This window comes from Cyanistes caeruleus, chromosome 1 (assembly GCF_971803275.1).
Source record: "Cyanistes caeruleus chromosome 1, bCyaCae1.hap1.1, whole genome shotgun sequence".
NCBI lineage: Eukaryota > Metazoa > Chordata > Aves > Passeriformes > Paridae > Cyanistes > Cyanistes caeruleus.
Window position 1 is genome coordinate 45,983,608 of NC_141701.1, and position 18,730 is coordinate 46,002,337.

Genomic DNA, 18,730 nt, shown 5'->3' on the forward strand with positions numbered 1-18,730 from the left:
TGTTGCAAGACAACACAAAACCTGGTATAAAATTCTGTAACATCAACATATTGCCATTTACATAGCAGACACAAACTGAGAACTGCAAGAGCAGCATCTACATGATCCCCTCCTTTCTCAAGCAGCTTTTACTACATGGGGCAGATGCACAAGGCAATTGCGTATTCAGAAAAACAGTTAACTCCATCTGACAACTCAGCTTTCTCCTCCTCCACTGATGACTTGACTATAATTATATTTAGGTACAGATGGATCATTTAATTTAATCAATGAATAACCGGAATTACAGAAAACATATTAGGTTTTTAATTCTCTTTTCATGCCATCTTACTTAGACAGTGATTCATGGCAAACAATTTATCATCAGCCAGAAAAGGGACATTTTTTTCCTTGTTCACACATGCTTACGCAGATTTCACTTGAAAGAGAGAAAGCTGACCACGTTTTGCTAGCAGTAGCATTTCTCTTTGCTCTAGGTCTCCATTTAGAAAGGCAGAAGTATTGCTACTGGAGATTTTAGGCTTTTTCTTTATAAGCCTGGTTTAAAACATCACTGAGAGCTCTACTCTTTAAGAAGGCACATATAAACTTATAAATTCATTCCTTTAGAGGTTTGGAATGCATGAAGGGTTAGTTTTCATGTACTTGGATATTTTGTCACTACTCATTACATTTGTCTGTTAAGTCAAATTATCAGAAGTGCATTTTCTACACTGCATTTGAGAAACCACATTGATACCAGTCAACCTGATTACAGAGCTGGGACTGGTTTTGCCCTACTGTTCTGCATTTTCAGTTGGCATTCACCAGAGATGGAGACCCTGCTGGAAAACTATCCCATCCTCCAGTCACCTGAATGGGGTGAGTTTCCAGCACAATCTACCTGCTTGACAGGAAATTACCTCAAGGACAGAACTAGAAAGTTTATGCAAATACAATACAGTTTATATGTAAATTCATTAACATCTCCGAAAAAGAAAAGGGAAACAAAAACCAACTAGAGGATTAACAAGTCAAAGTAGCCCCTTTACATTTGAGCAGGATAATAACCATCCCAAAAAGGATGTAACATAAAGCAACTTTCCCCCTAGCAACAGGATTAGGCAACAGAAGGACATCCATACTGAATCAGAACACTGTAAAATAACTTGGTGAGAGCATCCACAGAAGAAATTACCTAAGGCCACTCCAGTGGTCATAGCCTTGATTGGAACAGTCAACTATGATAATGCCTGTTACTAGCATATGAGTAAGAAATTGTTACCTTGGAACAAACAATAATCTTCCCTATCTTTGTTCCATTTAGCAGAATTTTTAATAAGGCATGGTAACTTTTTCATGGCAGCAGCTCTTTGTGACACTGGCAAAATTCTAACTCCAAACCAGTGTTATGATAGTCTACTAACTACTGCTTCTGCAGGCTTAATGCCATTGATGCCTGATGCTAGCACAGATAAAGCTGAAGGCAAATTTGAAACAACTGTTATATCTACAGTTCCACACACTGAAGAGCCACATCTTGTCCAAGCACAAGAGAGTGTTTTGGGCAGTTACAACCTAATGTCACAAAGGGACAGTAAACTGACACATGAATTGCCTGAAACACTTTGAAAGCTGTTGAGAACAGCACTTATTTTTTACCTCTGGTTGCCACAATTTAATTACAGTTTTTCACAACTTTGATACTCCCTTTCTGCCTGGAAACAAAAGCAATAACCCCATACTGCAGCCAATAACACAGACTCCAAGGGGCGACACAGGAGGTCTCATAAGCCAGAAGAAGAGGTTCCATGGCTCTCAAAACCAATGCCTGAAGTCTCATACACTTTTATACAGCTGCACAAGTGTGAAATGAGGGAACAGCAGGTGATGGTAACCTTGAGGCTCTCAGTAGAAAGGTCACATAAACAGATTTGTGCAGCTACCAAGATGCTACCATCAGAAATGAAAATAAGTGTAAGAATCCACATTCTTCACTTGGCAGGGGGGAAAGATAGTACTTCTTATCAAGAGCTGCTTTCACATTCACTAGAAGGCAAATACTAACAAAATAAATGTGAAAACAGATCATGTCTTGCAGTCACTGCAACTCCACAAGAAAATGGGGGGAAACGAAGAGACAACACACAAAACAACACAGGACCTCTGAACAGCTGAAGCATGAAGTTTCAGCTAACACCTCTCAGTGGTGCATTTAAAAACAGAAAAAGTATTGGCAATCTGAGCAAAATATCAGCACCAATGGTAGTAAATGAAGAGCAATGAAGCATCCTCGTAACACTAGAGATGCCCTCTTTTGAGCTGCACTTCCAAGAACACTGTTTGATAGTTCTACTGGAGTTGTTTCAGAGAGCAGGAACAAATGTCTCACTGCTCACACACTTTGATAGTAAGAGCAAGGCACAACCCCTTTGGGGCTACAAAGCTGTTCCTATTTTCAAACCACAGTGACCGGTTACCAGCAGGAATTATTTTTAAATGCTTCACTGGAGGACTCTGATGTCTCTTGCAGATTTTAAAAAAAACCAAACATTTTTACAATGAATTAAGACTTCTGTCCTTAGAGATTCTGCCCGTCCTGCCAAAAACACTTTGGGAAGTTATTTGGTTTTCCTGCACTGGCAGAGAATCCAGTTAAAACACAATCAGTTGTTTCAGCCATTTGTTCTCTGCACACCCTTCTTCACCTGCAACCCTGGAAAGAGGGCTGGAGGGGAAGTACCTGACAACCAAAACCCAACTTAGATTCCTCCAAAGCTACACAGAAGGAGCCACCTTCTCACCTTGAGGAGGCCTCATTGAGATCTACACCCAGTACCCAGTTCCTCCTGGAACCAGGGCTGCAGGTACCCTGCCTTCAGGAGGAGTGCCTGGCAGCAGTGCTGCAAAGCTCCGGCAGCCGTCACCCAGATCAGCCTCTACCTAGACAGGCCAGCACTGTCAGCAATGGAAAATCAGAGCCCTTCTAAGGAAATTTCATTTCATTTCACAAACTTGAGATCCCTCTGCTACAAATTTTCACTGTCCCAACACCATTGGTGAAGGAAACCCAGCTTGTTCTGAACTTGGTTCAGCACCCAACCCAGGAACCAAGAAACACAAGTTAGCTGGAGGATCAGCTCCAGATACCTCTGCATTTTAACAAGAAAGCACCAAAACCTCACTGGAGACAGGAGCAAGAAGCTGTGGGATAACGTCAGAGATCTGTTTATGCCACTGTAGGCAATGCCACCTGCATGGGCTTCACTGTATTTCAGGGAACAGTGTTAAGCAAACCACAATGCTGTTAACAAAAAACTGTGCTGCCAGCTGAACCTCTGGGCTTCAGCCAGCAGCACTGAACACCAATGAATGCTAAAAGCAGCTCACCAAAAGAGCAACTTCTACCATGTAAGATAAGCCTGAGACCATTTCTGAAGGGGAACTTCACCCAGGAATTTCCTGAGACGAACCAGCTGGCATTTGTGCTCCAGCAGAGACAGAATTTATGCTGTTACTACACCTGAAGTTGTCATGTTAAACCACCACTTCGATTACAAGGTTTCCAACCCAACTGCTCAACCAAGCAGCTCTTGTGAGCTACTGGCTAGGGAATAACGTGAGGAAATGAAGTCTTTTGCTCCTAAAATAAAATACAAGCAAGAACCAGCCACAATGAGACCAAACTCACTTAAAAGAACTCAAGTCACAAAAGCTGCTTTCAAAGAAGGGTAAATTTAGCCTATTTCAAAACAAGGAATGTCTGCATCAGGTATGTTGCCATTCTTAGTAAAGTACACTTTAAGCCAATCATAAAAACAAGGCTAAATGGGGACTTCCAGGTCTCAAATCAGTAACTGAACAACAAAAATGTTTTAAAACAACAGTAGTGTGTCAGAGCTCTCTGTTCCTAAACAAATGCCACTCTTTCACTGAGCTACTCAAAGTGATAGCTTTTAAGGCAGTTATTTCAAGCTAAGACCAAGCTTTGAAGGGCATGTTTTAATAGGAAACTAAGTGGCAACTAAAAAGGAATATTGGTTTTAAGTTTCTTTGACTATTTAGGATCATTCAAAATTGAGAAAATGAAATACCAAACACTACTAATCCATGCAACAGATCTGAATACAGTTTTTCCTCTCTAAAACCATCCTTTAAGAGAAAAAGCCTGTTTTTTCCTCTTCAATTATATTTATTGAGCCCCCACAGAATAGGTCACTTAAAAATTTTAAAAAATACATTACAGAACTGAATAAGACAGATCAAAAAAGAGCATTATTAGAGACGTGGACTACCAGCAGTGACTGTATCAAGGTACATTATATCATAGGATAGCTTAAAAAGAGTGCTAGAGGCACAAAGTGTTAATGAAATACTGTGAAAGACACTAATGTAACTTTTACATGATTTACATAATCCTTCTAATATGATGGGGCTGTAATGCCTTCAGATCTGTAGTGCATGCAGGAGAACTACTTACTCCCTATGAACTTCACTCAGTACTTGAGTTTTCCTAGATGTCTGCTGCAAATTTCTGTAGTGAAGATGAAGACACCAGGAAAACAGCCCAATTTGGAGGCAATGTCTAGCTGTGCTTTTCACTGTTTTAGGAATGAAGCTACATCCAGGCCCTCAACCAATTAATTCCATTCACATTTTGTTTCACAAAGTAAATAATTACGTATCTCAGAAATCTCCCTCTGTGCTCTTTCCCTTTGTTCCAGGGAAGCTTCTAAACTAATGGGTCTTTATAGCAATGGCTCAGGACCAGTGACTAGCATGTAGATATTGCAGAGTCACAATGAAACATCAGATTTTGAATTCCAATGAAAGACACCTTGTTTTGCCCACGGATATGGAAATCATTAATTTCCATGTCAGGAAAAAAAAACTCAAAGGGCATAATCCTCATAGTCTTTCATGCTACAATAGAACACAGTCCATATAAAATGCAACACAATGTTATATCTCTAAGTTCTTTAAGGGTGTTGATGGCATCTTTGCCAACTGCACTGCAGATTCATGTAGACTCTGGCCTACTACTTTCAAGGCTGATGTCTGACATCTCACCTTTCCAAAGCCACTGATCAGCTTTCCTCATGGACATCACTGTCCAGCTGACAGTTCCACTAGCATTAATGTTCCCTGGACTGTCTGGGTTGCTGTGAGCAGTGTTTTAAACATACACACTAACAGCTCGAGGGGTTTCCATCCCAGCAAAGGCTGCTGCCTCCAGTAACTCCAGCCTTTCTCTGGCTAAGCACCTTTCTGTGCTAACAGCAGGCACCAGCTCCTAAGACACCCAGCACAGACACAGGCTTTCCAAGTGCAGGGAGCCAGGAAAGGGACAATGCTATCTATCTCTTCTAGGCAGGATGAAGAAGACTCTGACATCCTATTGTTTAAAACAGTCTGGAATACACACAACTTTTTCAAGTGTGCAAACAAAGTCCCTTCTCCCTTTCTCCAGGAACTAGACACAAAGTGCTGAAACTGCAAAATTCTGAAGCCAAGTTCCACACCCTGCTCAACCAGCAAGTCTTATCCAAGCTGTTGGAGACTAGATGCTCATCAATGCATTTTGGTGCCTAGATGGGTATCTGTTTAACAGTCTAGCAAAAGGGCCACCATAGTTTTCACATTTTCTGATGCCTTTTCACAGAATACTAGCCCACATTTCAGTGTTTTTTAAAAGAGTTCTCCTCGACTGCACAAACAGTTGAGCTTCTTTCCTTGAGAGTACATTTATAGCCACATAATTTTACAGTTATAGTAGAACTCTTAAGCAAAAGTATAACTGTACCAGTTGCAAAGGTAGTCAAGTTTTTTTGCAAAGCAGCAGATGCCCATACGAACCATCTGAAGAAAATTTGGATATTGCATTGGTACTTGGAAGGGCTGTAAACAACCAATAGGTTTTCTGGGCATAGTTACAAGATAGCACTAGTTTCTATTTGGATTCAGAGTGTATTTATTACACCTGAATCCCAAGAGGCTTTGTTTTTATTGCGTGTAGGCATCAGGGATTCCCAGCCAACACTGTGTACCACAAGGCAGAGCCTTATGTAATATTGTGATAACATCCAGCTCTTGTCCTTGGGCCAAGCCTTTCACCAACTGGGATCATTTCCCATCAGCATTTCCACATCCCATCTTTGTGGTTTGCTACTCTGCACCTTGAGGCTAGGTTGCTTTCCTATCAGAGCAATCAGACAGCTCTAGGATTGTCTACAGCTAAAATGATCTGAGTTGAGCGTTCTCTGGAACACAAATTACCTCATATAGGAGCTTCAAATACTTGCTGGGGACTCAGCTGATGGCAGTGAAATAGTACCTCAAAGGAGCAAAGTGACACTTCCTTACTCTCAAGACAATTCCTACTGTGCTGAAAGAAGCATTGAGTCTCTACACCACATCCTCTTGTGTACTCCGAGTATTCACTGGAGTGGAATTCTTCAAACAGCAAGTTACATGCTTGGCACACTGCAGCCACATATATATAATACATACAGCACATGGCTTTCTAAGGACCAGAAGGTATGCCAACACTTAGCATTTCTGGAACAGCCATTCTGTAACGGCTGTTACAGAGAAATCTGAAATGTTGAACCACAGATCTTAACTTTATAACAGGAGTTGCTAAACACATCATTGGTGTTTTGGTAGTGTTTCAAGAAAGGACAAGATCAGTCCCCTTTAAATCTCTGTCTCTCTTAAATAAGATGAGAATCAAGTCAGTTAATTCAGATTAATTTTAAATGGGACCCTTGTTTCTTCACTGCTCACTTGGGGATCAGAAAAAAAGTTGAATTACACTTCATTTCTTCCAAAAGTGCAAAGTAACTCCTCAGCTGGATGGTTTTTCACTTGCAAACAAGGGATAAACACTGAATCTTAACACTGGTCACCACCTTGCTCTAAGTGTGATAGAGCAAACAAAAATAATTGCAGAAGACAGCAAAACCTTCATGGGAAACATTAACTTCTGTCTACACAGATATTGTGGAAACTGGCACCAGAACTGTGTCATATTTGTCAAGTGCCATGTATGAAGGTGTTCTTTCTGATTGCACCTACCCCCTTCAACAGAAAGCACTGGCTGTCCCATTGAGACTGCCTGGTAATGCACCAGCCATCAGTCAGCTGGACCTGGCTCCCAGGGCTCCACTGGGACTAGGTGGCAACTGCCACTGGGCAAGCTGCCAGGGAAAGTCTCCAGGTGCTGTGCCAACCAAGGGATGCTGTTTCACCCGGTTGTTAATCTAGCCTGGACATTCACCCAAGGAACTCTGATTTCCCAGGCAACTCCTAGGAGCAGCCAGTACTAGTGACAGCGTCTCCTCTGCCTCCACCAAACTGGAAGTGTGCACTGGAAGAAGTCTGCAAACATGAGCTATGAAAATTAAGTGTTACCATATCATGGGACTGTTCTTACAGTGCAGTAAGATCACTGAGCTTCACCAGTTCTCTTTAACAGTCTCTTAATAGACCCTAGATTTGCTCATTAGCAACAAAGATCTTTTATCTATTGCCTTTTTACCCCACTTCACTTGCAAACTGAGACTATTTCCTCAAGACACTGGTGGAAAAGATCTGTTAGTGGACTTCGTTCTAAAGGTGATCCAGATGGCAGAACAGACCTTAATCCTGACAATTTGAATAGCAAGACACTTAAAAGCATCTATTGTGCTCTCTTTCATTTTGCAAATTATACCTGCTTTTCTTCTGACATCATCAGTTTTCAGAAAAGTAGCTTCATCCAAAGAGAATTCTAAAAAAGTATTTGCCTTTTGCTTTTGTCTAAATGGTTATGACAGTACTAATTATTCATCTTTGATAGTTAACAGAAGCATTGCAATTTACATCAAAACTTGCATATACTTGTATCTGTAAATACAATTCTACCCAATAGGTACAGCACAGATTCCAATCAAGTGGCATAACAAATACCTGGTTCTGTAAAATTACTTAAAAACCTGCTATGATAACTACTCAAAATAACAACACATGAGCTTAACTAGATTTTATCAGCATCTCTGGGAAAAAGAATACTGAAACATAATTAATAATGTTTCTTCCAGCTGTCACTTGTGTGTGGATGATGCTATTTTTACTGCTAGAAGCTGAAAGGTCCTTTAAATACTGCAAAAGCAACACAAGTCCTGCTCATGTTCTCTCTTCTGAAGATTAAAAAAAGTTTACTCTTCACCAAACTGTAGCTGTAATTCTTAGCAATACACTCCAATTGACTGTAAAATCTGAACAGCATCCAACATTAATTTTACTGAGCATCATATTTCCATGCTTCAGTATTCTTAATGCATCTTTTTTTTTCTGTCTTGGAAAACCATAAATTTAGACATTAGCTTTACATCTTCTGCTGAGATTTAAATCTTAATTCCCACATGGCTGTGCACTTAATCATAGGAAGGCATTATTTTGCTAGATACACTCAGTCCTGAAAGCAAAATTCAGCTCTACAATGCAGCTGAAATTTCAAACGGTTGCAGCACGAAACATTTCCTCACTAAGTTTGACTTAGTTCTTCAAGCCCGCCAAAGCTTTGTTCACCCTTCCTCAGGAAAAAAAAATAAAAATTGATCAGTGTCACCTAATGTCAAGAGAAAAGTTTGCAGAGAATCCACCCCCATTCAGAAGCCTGCTAAACAGAGGATGTAACTGTGATACAAAAGGTTAAAAGCACCGATTATTTAGCCCCTACTGGTCTAAGCACAAGTACCATGCCCAGACTTCATGGGATTATCAACATCCAGAAATTGCATACTTTAAAGGAATTTCTACAGATTTCTGCCTGTTGAAACAAGAAATCCTTAGATAGCCTACTCCTACTCAAATACAGTATAAGAAGTATTTTAAAATCAGCATTACCTCCTACTCTAAAGCAACAGACCAGATACAAATACGAAAATATCGGATTCCTCGTATGGTTTTACCACCGAAAAACAACAACTAGACCATGACATGGGAGATTCACAGCATTCTGCATGAGACACATTAGGTCAATTTCAAAAGCAGAAGGCAGCAGCATCCAGATGTTTATCAGCCCTTACCTCTTCAGGTTACCTACCTTAGGTTCTACAGAAAATTAAGAGAAACTCGACAAGACCAGGCTCCATGCCAACCCACTGCAGTTTTGGAATACCCCACAGGTTCTCTCCTTCTCACACACAGGAGTCCACGTTCTGCCTGCCTCCTTCATGCCACACAGCCCAGCCACCTGACACAAACAGCGGCTGTGCTTTCTGAAGTTACCCACCATCAGCCTAGATAAGCTGCAGGCAGTGGAAAACCTGCCACAGACAAGGCAAAACATCCAAGCAAAGACAACTGAGCTGCAAACAGAAACCAAGAAGCTGCTCTTGCTGCTGTTCCCCTCTAAGTCAGGTGCAAAGGAAACCTTACACGGAGACTATGCCTTGCACCACATTACTAGTGAAATACAGCACACTCAGGGCAACTGCTCTTTGCTGACACCGTACTTGCTCAGGTCCACTGGTGTTAGCGGTAATGGAAAGCATAAAACAGAAATACACACAAGAGGAAGCCAATGCTACAGTGGAGAGTGATAGCAGCTGCTGACACCGCCCTGTAACCAGTAGCAGTGGCAAGAGGTGAGGTTTTCAAAGGGTTATCCTGCTCTAAGCAGATTGAAGGTAACAATGGAGGATCCCTGGCATCCGGTTCAATTCTGTCCTTTCTCATCCCACCAGCAGAGAAGCAGATTTATCTACTAATTGTCCTTTCAACACCTGCTTGTAACAAGCATTCCAGGGCCAGGGATAGACTGAAAGTACAGACACAGAAGTGACAAAATCCTAAATTCAAGAAAGTAAACAAAACCAAGAAACAACATTCTTTTTGTTGTTTTTATGCACTTTTTCTACCCTCCACTTCTCCAAAGCAGAGTGGGGCCCAAAGACACTAAGGTGAACTACACACATTTGTCACAGCCCTTGTCTCTCCTTCCCCTTCCCAATTATTTCCTCCTGTTTAACAGCACAGCCCATCCATTTCTCCCCCCCTCATTAAACTCAGGTTAATCAAGGACACAATTTCTTGTTAAGCAGATGGTCCATGACGTGAGACTTTTGCAGGTTTGTGCGCATCAGCACAGGCCACAAGGAGCTCAGGACTGAGGCAGCACTGCACTCTCCATGCCTCTGCTCTCTGCAAACCCAGACTGCTACCTGCAAAGCCTTCTGAAATGCTGCTAGCCTTGTCCTTGTCAACAAAGAGGCAACTGAGAAAAGGTCCCTTTAGCAGATCAAATCCCCTCCATTTGGGAGGACACAGCCCAACCATTCAGTCTAAGAGCTGATGGTACATACCCAAACCCTGAAGTCAGAGCAGCTGGAGTCCTACTGCGTGCTCAAGCCTTCAGTGGTGGTCAGCCAGGGATGGACTGGTGCAGGAGGACAGCCTTGGGCATCAGCAGCACTGCTCTGACAGCTGGCTGCTCCGCTGAAAACCAGCACTTTGTAGAGGAAAGCATAGGAAGGTGATGAAAAACCCTTGTTACTCATGAGCAAGTCTGAGTCCTTCAAGACCAAGAGAACTTGTAAAGCTCAATGATCTTTCCTGGGCAACCAGACAAAAAGAGGCACTTGGCAGATGGGCAATCTGTGCTCAGAGACATGAGGAGTCAGTCATTATCAAGTCATCTGCTTTTCCCAAGTCCTGGCTGTATTCTGAGCAAGAGGACATTCAAGGGAAGGATGCTTTCTGTACGCATTTTTCTTAACTGGTACCACAAAAGTTGAATGCCATGATTTTAAACTTAAGTGCATCCCCCCCTTCTGTATTTTATCCTGTAGGGCTAGATTTATTGAAATTTGAATTTGAAATAAAAACTTTTCAAGCCTAGGAATTTGGTGGTTTAATCCACTTTCTCTTTTTAATGCTGCTAGCACTTGTAGCTTCAGTGCTATCCATCTTGCATTTTTTATTATTAATTAAAAATTGAATCCACCTAGAACACGGAGGTAAAATACTAACACTTTTTCAAGATGGGATGCATTTTTATATAACCTTGCAACAATTACATAGGCAAGTTTCCCTGAAACATTGATGTTTGTATGAAATCTGACAATGTCTAGTTTCTTCCAAAGCACTAAAGTCCATACAGTTATTTTAATTTACAATGCTGCAGAGTACCAGCATCTCTGAACTTCTGATACAAAGACTGCATTGTCCCAGGAGCAAGGCTGATGCAAGTGAGGGGTAATACTACTTTTGTGGCATCTGCCTCCTACCGCAATTCAAGTCAGATGACATTCAACAGTTTACCTGGATGCAATCAAACTTAAGCCACTACAAAAAACCCACAAGTTTTGATAACTTCTAGTTCCCAATTCACAGGCAACTCACATGAGCATCTGCCTTCACAGAAAGGTGTTTAACTGAATGTCAATGCATTCCAGAAAGCAAAAATATTAGATACAAAACCTGAACATCTGGGAAGCCCCAGTACAAGAAGTTAATATATTTCCATCCAAGAAGTTAATATATTTCCATCATGGTTCACTTCAGAGGAAAGTTGGCAAGGATTTAGACTCATCCTTGACTGCTGACTACCCAGACATTACAGCATCATGAATGCTGGGAAGTCTACAGTAAAACTGACTGACTAAAGACTATTTTTAATTAGCATTATATATTTCCTTGGGAGGTGCATGTCTTTGATAGACATTGGGACTAAAAAAAAAAAAAATAAATGAGAGAAGAAAAAAAAAAAAGCAAATACGCACTACCAGCACAGGGATTACTGTAAAGCCAGTCATCCTTTTCAGCAACAGCCAACCTGAAAGTAATTGCAACAGATGCTCCAACAACAGAACTGTCCTGGCAGGAAATAATTACAGCATCAAATAGCAATAAAGTCATTACATATCTTGGGTCTCAACAGAGCACAACCAAAACCAGTGGAAGCAAAGTCACTATTTTTTAAAAAAAAACCACTTAAATACAGCCCAACAGGGAGAAGTGGGAAGTTCAGAACCTTCTCCCTCTTAAGAGAAAGTGCAGGTGAAAGCTCTGGCTAATCCTCTGTTGCTCTCCAAAGTATTAAGATATGTGTATCAGCACTGTGCAACTCCTACGTTAGTATTTTCACTGCTGCTATAGAAAGAAGGACTTCGCATCTGTAAGGGCGGTATCTCTCCGGACTCTTATGTTTCCCACAAAGGGTTCATAGCAAAAAAGTGTTTCAAGGAGCAACACGTAATGAACTTTCAACTCTGCCCTCCTTAGGCACGGCAGTATTTTGCTCCATCAACAGCCACATCGGCCTGGTTGTGCCGGTGCCGAGAAGTCCCTCGGGCCCGCCCGGTCGGAGGGGAGTGCGGGGAACCTGAGCCGCTCCCGAAGTTACCGAGCCGCTCTGCAGCCGCCAGCCCACGCTCACACCCCCCTCCCCCAAATACTCCTTCATCCAAGTTCCACTAAAGCCTCCAGCAGTTCTTTCGAGTCAGATGGTAACTTGGCCGCTGAGTTTTTGGTTACTCCTCCTGCTCTTCGTGCTATCCAGCAAAGTAAGAAGTTGCCTTTATCCAGAGACTTCCAGATCCATCTTTCAGACAGGCTGCAAGCATCCCCAGCGCTACCCGACTGAATCCAGTCACGCTGCCAATGCCCGGCAAGGCAGACGCACACGCCGGTCCCCAGAAGTTCGGGGCAGACGAGCAGCCCGAACCCACACCGCCGCTACCATCACCGCCACCCCCGCCGCCCTGCCCGTCCTTCGCCACGGCTCATCTCCAGCAGCAAGGGCGGCGCGGCTCCGTCCTGCCCACCTGCCCCCCGCCAGCGACATGCCGGCTAAGTCGCGACACGGGACGTGCCCGCAGCCGGGGCAGCCCGGGAGGGGATCACTCACCTGGGGGCAGCTGCAAGTTGGCCGGCAACTGGAGGCTGGCCGTGGCCGGCCCCTTGGGCGCCACCGGCCGCGGGACCCCGGGAGCGGCCCCCCGCAGCACCGGGGTCCCGGCGGGGGCGGCAGCGGCCGCGGGGCCGCCGGGCACAGCGCCGGGGCTGCCCCGCTCGGGCGCCGAGCCCGCGGCTGGGGCGCAGGCGGCCGCCTGCTCCGGGTGCCCGCCGGGCATCAGCCTGACGGGGGCCGCCGAGGCGCTCATGGAGGAGGAGGTGGCGAGGGGACGGGGGGCGGCCGCGTCGCGCAGAGCCCCGCGGCGCCCCGCAGCATGGCGGGCGGGGGGCGCTCAGGCGGTGCCCCGGCCGGCGGCTCGCCCGCAGAAACACATGGCAGCGCCGCTCCTCCGGCTCCCGGGCGCCGCGCACGTGGGCCCGGACCGCCCGGCCTCCCCTGCCGGCGGCGGGAGGGAGGCAGGGAGGAGGGAAGAAGGGCGGTCCAACGCTGCCAGCGCGTCCTACTGCGGCGGCGCCCGGCCCGGCCCCGCCGCCCCTCTGAGCCCGCCCGTGTTTACGGAGCCATGCGGACTCCAGCGCTTGTGCCGCGTTGAAGTTGGCGGCGGCGGAGACAGTCCCGGCGGCCGGAGGGGGACGCGCCCGCAGCCCCGGGATGGGGACACGCCGGGGAGGCCGCGGCAGAGGCGCGGAGCTGCTCCTCCCGCCGGGCCGGCCTCCGGCCCGCCTACCTGCGCCAGACCACCCCCGGCTCTACCTGGGCTGCAGGTGTCCTTGGGGCTTCCATTCAAAACAAAAGCAGCTCCGGCAAGTGTGGGAGTTGGTCGTGTCGTGATGGAAACTTGCTGGCAGGCCGAGAAAGCAGCACGGACTTAGGGACAGAAAGGATGAAGGGGACAAAGTTGTCCCGTTTGACCTTCATGTCCTGGGCTCGACTTGAAGAAAGGCTGAGGAACTCGGTCCCCCTTGTAAAGCAAGTGTGATCCTTACAGAATACACACAACACAGCTCTAAAGACAAATTTCAGAATATAATGGAAAGTTTTTGCACGTGTGAAGGGAGCTCAGCATGACCTTCAGTAATTCTGCTTTGAGGTCGTTGTGTTATCATAGCCAAGTCTGGGTTAAATTTCAATACATTCTGAAGCATGTTGATGCACATGCTTTATTTTATGCATAAAATTTAAGGGGTACTGCTTCTAACTATCCAAGCTGAGCACAACATAAGCAATTACAAAATCCAGGGCCTGTTGTATGGTTTATTAAAGTGGTACAAAAATCTCAAAAAAATACTAGGAGGAAAAAAAAAAAATATTTTTGTATTAAACTTCACCTGCAACTATGTTTTTCAGATAGAAATGTAGACAAGAAAGAGAAACACTGCTCTTTTTTGGCCATTTTGAGTAACAACTTTGCTTGATTCCACAGCTGTAGTGCTTTATATTGCTGTCAGCAGCAACAGAAACAGAGAAAATGCTCTCCTCTTGCCATGGACAAGTTCTGGACTCTATTCCAGAACAAATCAGCCCAAAATCTCAAAGAGGTGGCAGAAGCAGCAATGGTCACAGTTTCCAAGTGTCAGAGCAAGCTAAGAAGATGGTGAAAGAAGTGGTTAAGCAAGAGTTAGCATCCTCTGTACCTTTTACAGCTCTGCCAAGTCTGTCCAAGTTACATCGCTTCTAATGCATATCAAGCTGTGTTACACACATAAAGTAACAACCAGGGTACAGTGAGTTACCTCCTACATGCCAAAGGATGCACAGAGACCAGGAGAGAGGGATGCTTCAGTTTCAGCAAAGACCAGCAGTGACTGACAGCAGATGGGAAGAGGATACAAAGCAAGGTATCATGTTTATTATTCTTGGACTTCAGGAAGAATGGAGTTGGCTTCTTACTTAAAGCCAAGCCTTTATCTTCTTGTAGCCATTGAACTTTAGAGGGAATTTCTGAGACCCCCATGCAAATTCTTAGGAATGAAAACATATCTGAAAGAGGCAAAAATAAACAGCTAAAGACAGCAGAAGTGTATGCACCAAAGCTGCAAATCCCAGCAGTGTGAGAAAATGGGGAGTATAAAATACAGCATAGTGAGAGAAAAATACACGAATCAAGAAACGAAGAAACCGATATGAAACGCATTACAAGAAAAGGCATAGCACTTTTACAGTAAAGAAAAAAAACCCCATACCCTGACAATTTAGAAATATGCATATCTTTAAGAAAATTAAAAAGTTAAAAGTGGCATACTGTCTTCTCCAAACAAATCATTGTATGAAACTGCACAGGAAATAAAAGGAAGAGTCATTTTCCCACACTGGAAAAATGTGTTATCATAGATGCCCAGTACACACTCTTTATTAGCAATGTTAAGGGAAATACAAAATGTCGTTCAGAATAAAAAGGAACAAAGAATCTGGAACTTGAAAGCTATTTTCATAACTGAAGAGGTTACAGCACATGTAAGGAGGTTACTTTTGTCATTACCTAGAGTTTTGGGGTTTTAAAAAAATCTCTATTCTCGTGGGTAAATGCCACCATCAAAAAAACCCACAAAGAACCCAGATCTTGTCTGGGGGATACTGCTAAACATCGTAATTGCTTTTCAAAGTCAGCTGAAGATGCATTTAACCACGTAACCATTCCTTTCATGAACACCCAGCCTTGGCAAACTGACCTGTTCTACTACTTCAAATAACCCATGAATGGGCGCATCTGACATTCATATAGAATTAAGTCCCTTCTTTGCCTTCCAGGCACAGGAATGCATTACAGCAAACAGCAGCTCAGATTTTTTTTTTTCCAGGAGCTATTAGGTTGGATAGATACTGCCCGTAGTTTGCTCTGCATAACCTGTTTCCAACAGCTGAGACCATCACAGTGCGCATTGAATCAGTCTGTGCTGTTCTAAGCTTTTTGGGGGCTTTCAAATAGCATATTTAAAACACAAACCACCCTCCATAAAGCCACTTGCCCTCCAAAATTTCTGTCCACACACAGCAAGCCTTAACTCTTCCAAAGAAGGACCTTTTTAAGTCCTTAGGCCTTAAACCAGTTTTACATACCACAATGGTTCCAGCTTCCTATAATCCTATAAAATCTATCTAGTATGCTTCAAGGGTTTTTAATATGTCCATGATCCTTTTTACAAAAGTTTTATCTTCTCTTAGTTGGAAATGCAGGAATAGAATACATGAGCAAAAAGACTAAGTAATGGCAACCAAAGTTGTAAATGTGTATTTATTTACTAATGGAAACAACCAAGTCAAATCACAGATAGCTATTTAATATCAGCAGTAAACACACCTGCATTTTAGTTGCTGTCTTGGTTTGAAAAGACAGGTGTCTGCTAAGGAAGGCAGGAGCTTTGTTTGAAATGGAAAAAATGTAAACCCCTCCTGCCTCCAAATCATTATAATTTTGAAATCAAGGGGCTCTCAGGCAAAGATATGGGAATAGGAATAACAGTTCTTTACTAGGAAAATTAAAATAAAAATGCAGCAGTACAAAAAATGCCCTGACAGAATCAGAATACAACCTGACACCCTGTTGGTCAGGGCATTGGTAACAGATTAAATGGTGGCTGCCGTCCTTTTGGAGTGACAGATGTGGTTCTGTTGAAGCAATGATCCTGTAGAAGGCTGTAGTTTTACTCTGAAGGTCCAGTGGTGGTATAGATGGGTCCAGTCTTCCTCTCAGAAGCCAGTGGAGAAAGGCTGACTGTGGTGTTCCAAGTCTCAGATTACAGGCAAGTAGGAATGCTTGGCTCCTCCCCTGGGTGGAGCATCTCACAATGGGATGATGTAATTTTATCAGTCACACAGTGAGACTCAATGGCCCATTAACAGAAGATATCCCCCAGTTATGAGGGATGGGTCATGGAAGAGATAAGGAACACTGGTTTTAACAGATGGCAAGGAATAGAATAGAATAGAATATAGACTAGACTAGAGTAGACTAGGAGTAGAATAGAATGGAAAATACTTTTGGTTAAATCTTGCATTGCAACCTAAGACAGTTGCAATTTCAATAGATTTTTTAGTTTATTTATAGTCAGAGATACAATCTGCCCTGCTTTTTCTGTCTTGACTGATGATCTTTTTATGGAGGTGCTTCTTTCTTTTGGATATTCAGGTCACAATGTATATACAGATTTGCATAAGTCAAAGTCTTTATTCCATGAGGTACAGTACCCTGCAGCTTTAAAACTTTGTAAATTTGAAAGTACAACAGGAAGGTATAATAAAAGAATTGGGCATATACTTTTAAACTGTTATATGACATAAAGCTTGCTATATAAGCTTGACTATACTGAGCTACTAATAGCAAGAGAACTAACAGTGAGGCATATGAAGTCCCAGCAGAGGAATTCCTGTCTGGCTGTGCATCTGCAGTGCTAGCTGATTTGAGGAACCCCAAGCTACATCAGAGAGTCATAGAAACATTTATGTTGGAAAAGACCACCAAGATCACCAGGTCCAACCATTACTCTGCACTGCCAAGTCCATCACTAAACCTTGTCCCTCGGTATCACACATACAGATCTTGTGGCCGCACGATCCCTAGCCCCTGGTATGGCAACAGATGTGTGGACTGTCCCCAGAAAGCCGTGCAATCAGGGGTACAGCTGGCAAGTTTGTGGGTTGGAGTGGCACACTCTATGGCTTTTGGTGTCAGTGAAAGCACCCAGGACAGGGGTACAGGATGGAGAGGAGCCTTTGGTGTGCATCCCAGAGAGCTTTGGCCCCCAAGGGGATCAGGGACCAAAGAGCCCCAACCAAATCTGTGCTTGGGATTTTATAGAGCAGCAACCAATGGGTGGGTAAAAGCAAGCAGCCAATGGGGAATCCAGGAAGGAGGAGCAAGGGGAGGGGATTACAATGCAGGGACCAACAGGGATGAGGGGGTGGAGAGGACTGGTCACATAGGCCAATGGGGCCTCAAGGGTTAAGGGATTGACAGGGCAGGGTCTAGAACAAAAGGGCAAGATTTACAATAATGGACAAAGGGGAACTTTAATATCATTGATGTTTGGGAAGACTGACAAAGACCATTCTGGAGCAAGGGGAAGGATACCAGAATGAGTGACACAAGAGAACGGTGGGGAGAATTTAAGAGAAACCATTCAATTTCAGGGGGAGAAAGGAATTTGGGGTCAATCATTGGTACAAACGATTAACATCAATTAACAATAAAAACACACCACCACACGATTGTTTCAATACCTCCAGGGATTGTGACAACCACTTCCATGAGCAGCCTGTTCCAATGCTCAGCAGCTCTTTCAGTGAAGGAATTTTTCCTAATCTCCAATCTAAACTTCCCCTGGCACAATCTGAGGCCATTTCCTCTTGTCCTATCACTGTTCCTTCAGAGAAGAGACCAACTCCTACCTGACTACAGCATCCTTTCAGGTAGTTGTAGAGAGTGATAAGGGCATCCCTCAGCCTTCTCTTCTCCCAGCTAAACACCCCCAACTCCCATAGCCATTCCCCAAACAGCTTGTGCTCCAGACCCTTCCCCAGCACTGTTGCCCTTCTCTGGACATGATTCAGCACCTCCATGTCCTTCTTGTCATGAACAGAACTGAACAAAGGATTTGAGGTGCAGCCTCACCAGTGCCAAGTACAGGGGGACAAGCACTACCCTGGTACTGCTGACCACACTATTGATGATACAGGCCAGGATGCCCTTGGCCTTCTTGGCCACCTGGGCACAGCTGGTTCATGTTCAGCTGGAAATGACCTGATGAGGTGGGAAGGTCTGGAAAGCACAGGCACCTCACAAGCATGGCTCTAAGTGAGAAAGATCAGAAAACTAAGTGAACAAAGGAAGAAGGAAGGGAGGAATGGGCA

The 18,730-nt window shown here is 43.9% G+C and overlaps 1 protein-coding gene across 2 annotated transcripts in view; it reads right to left on the reverse strand.

Moving 5' to 3' along the window:
- Positions 1 to 13,145, reverse strand: part of TAF4B (TATA-box binding protein associated factor 4b) — a 70,095-nt gene extending 56,950 nt beyond the window's left edge. The window contains exon 1 of one of the 2 annotated variants that reach the window (XM_086889825.1): positions 12,875 to 13,145. In XM_086889825.1, coding sequence (XP_086745951.1) covers positions 12,875 to 13,130 — 256 coding nt within the window. In that variant the 5' untranslated portion in view covers positions 13,131 to 13,145. Of the gene's footprint in view, positions 1 to 1,264; positions 1,555 to 12,874 lie in introns of those variants that run through there. The other variant, XM_086889831.1, reaches the window with a different exon arrangement.
- Positions 13,146 to 18,730: the final 5,585 nt, after the last annotated feature.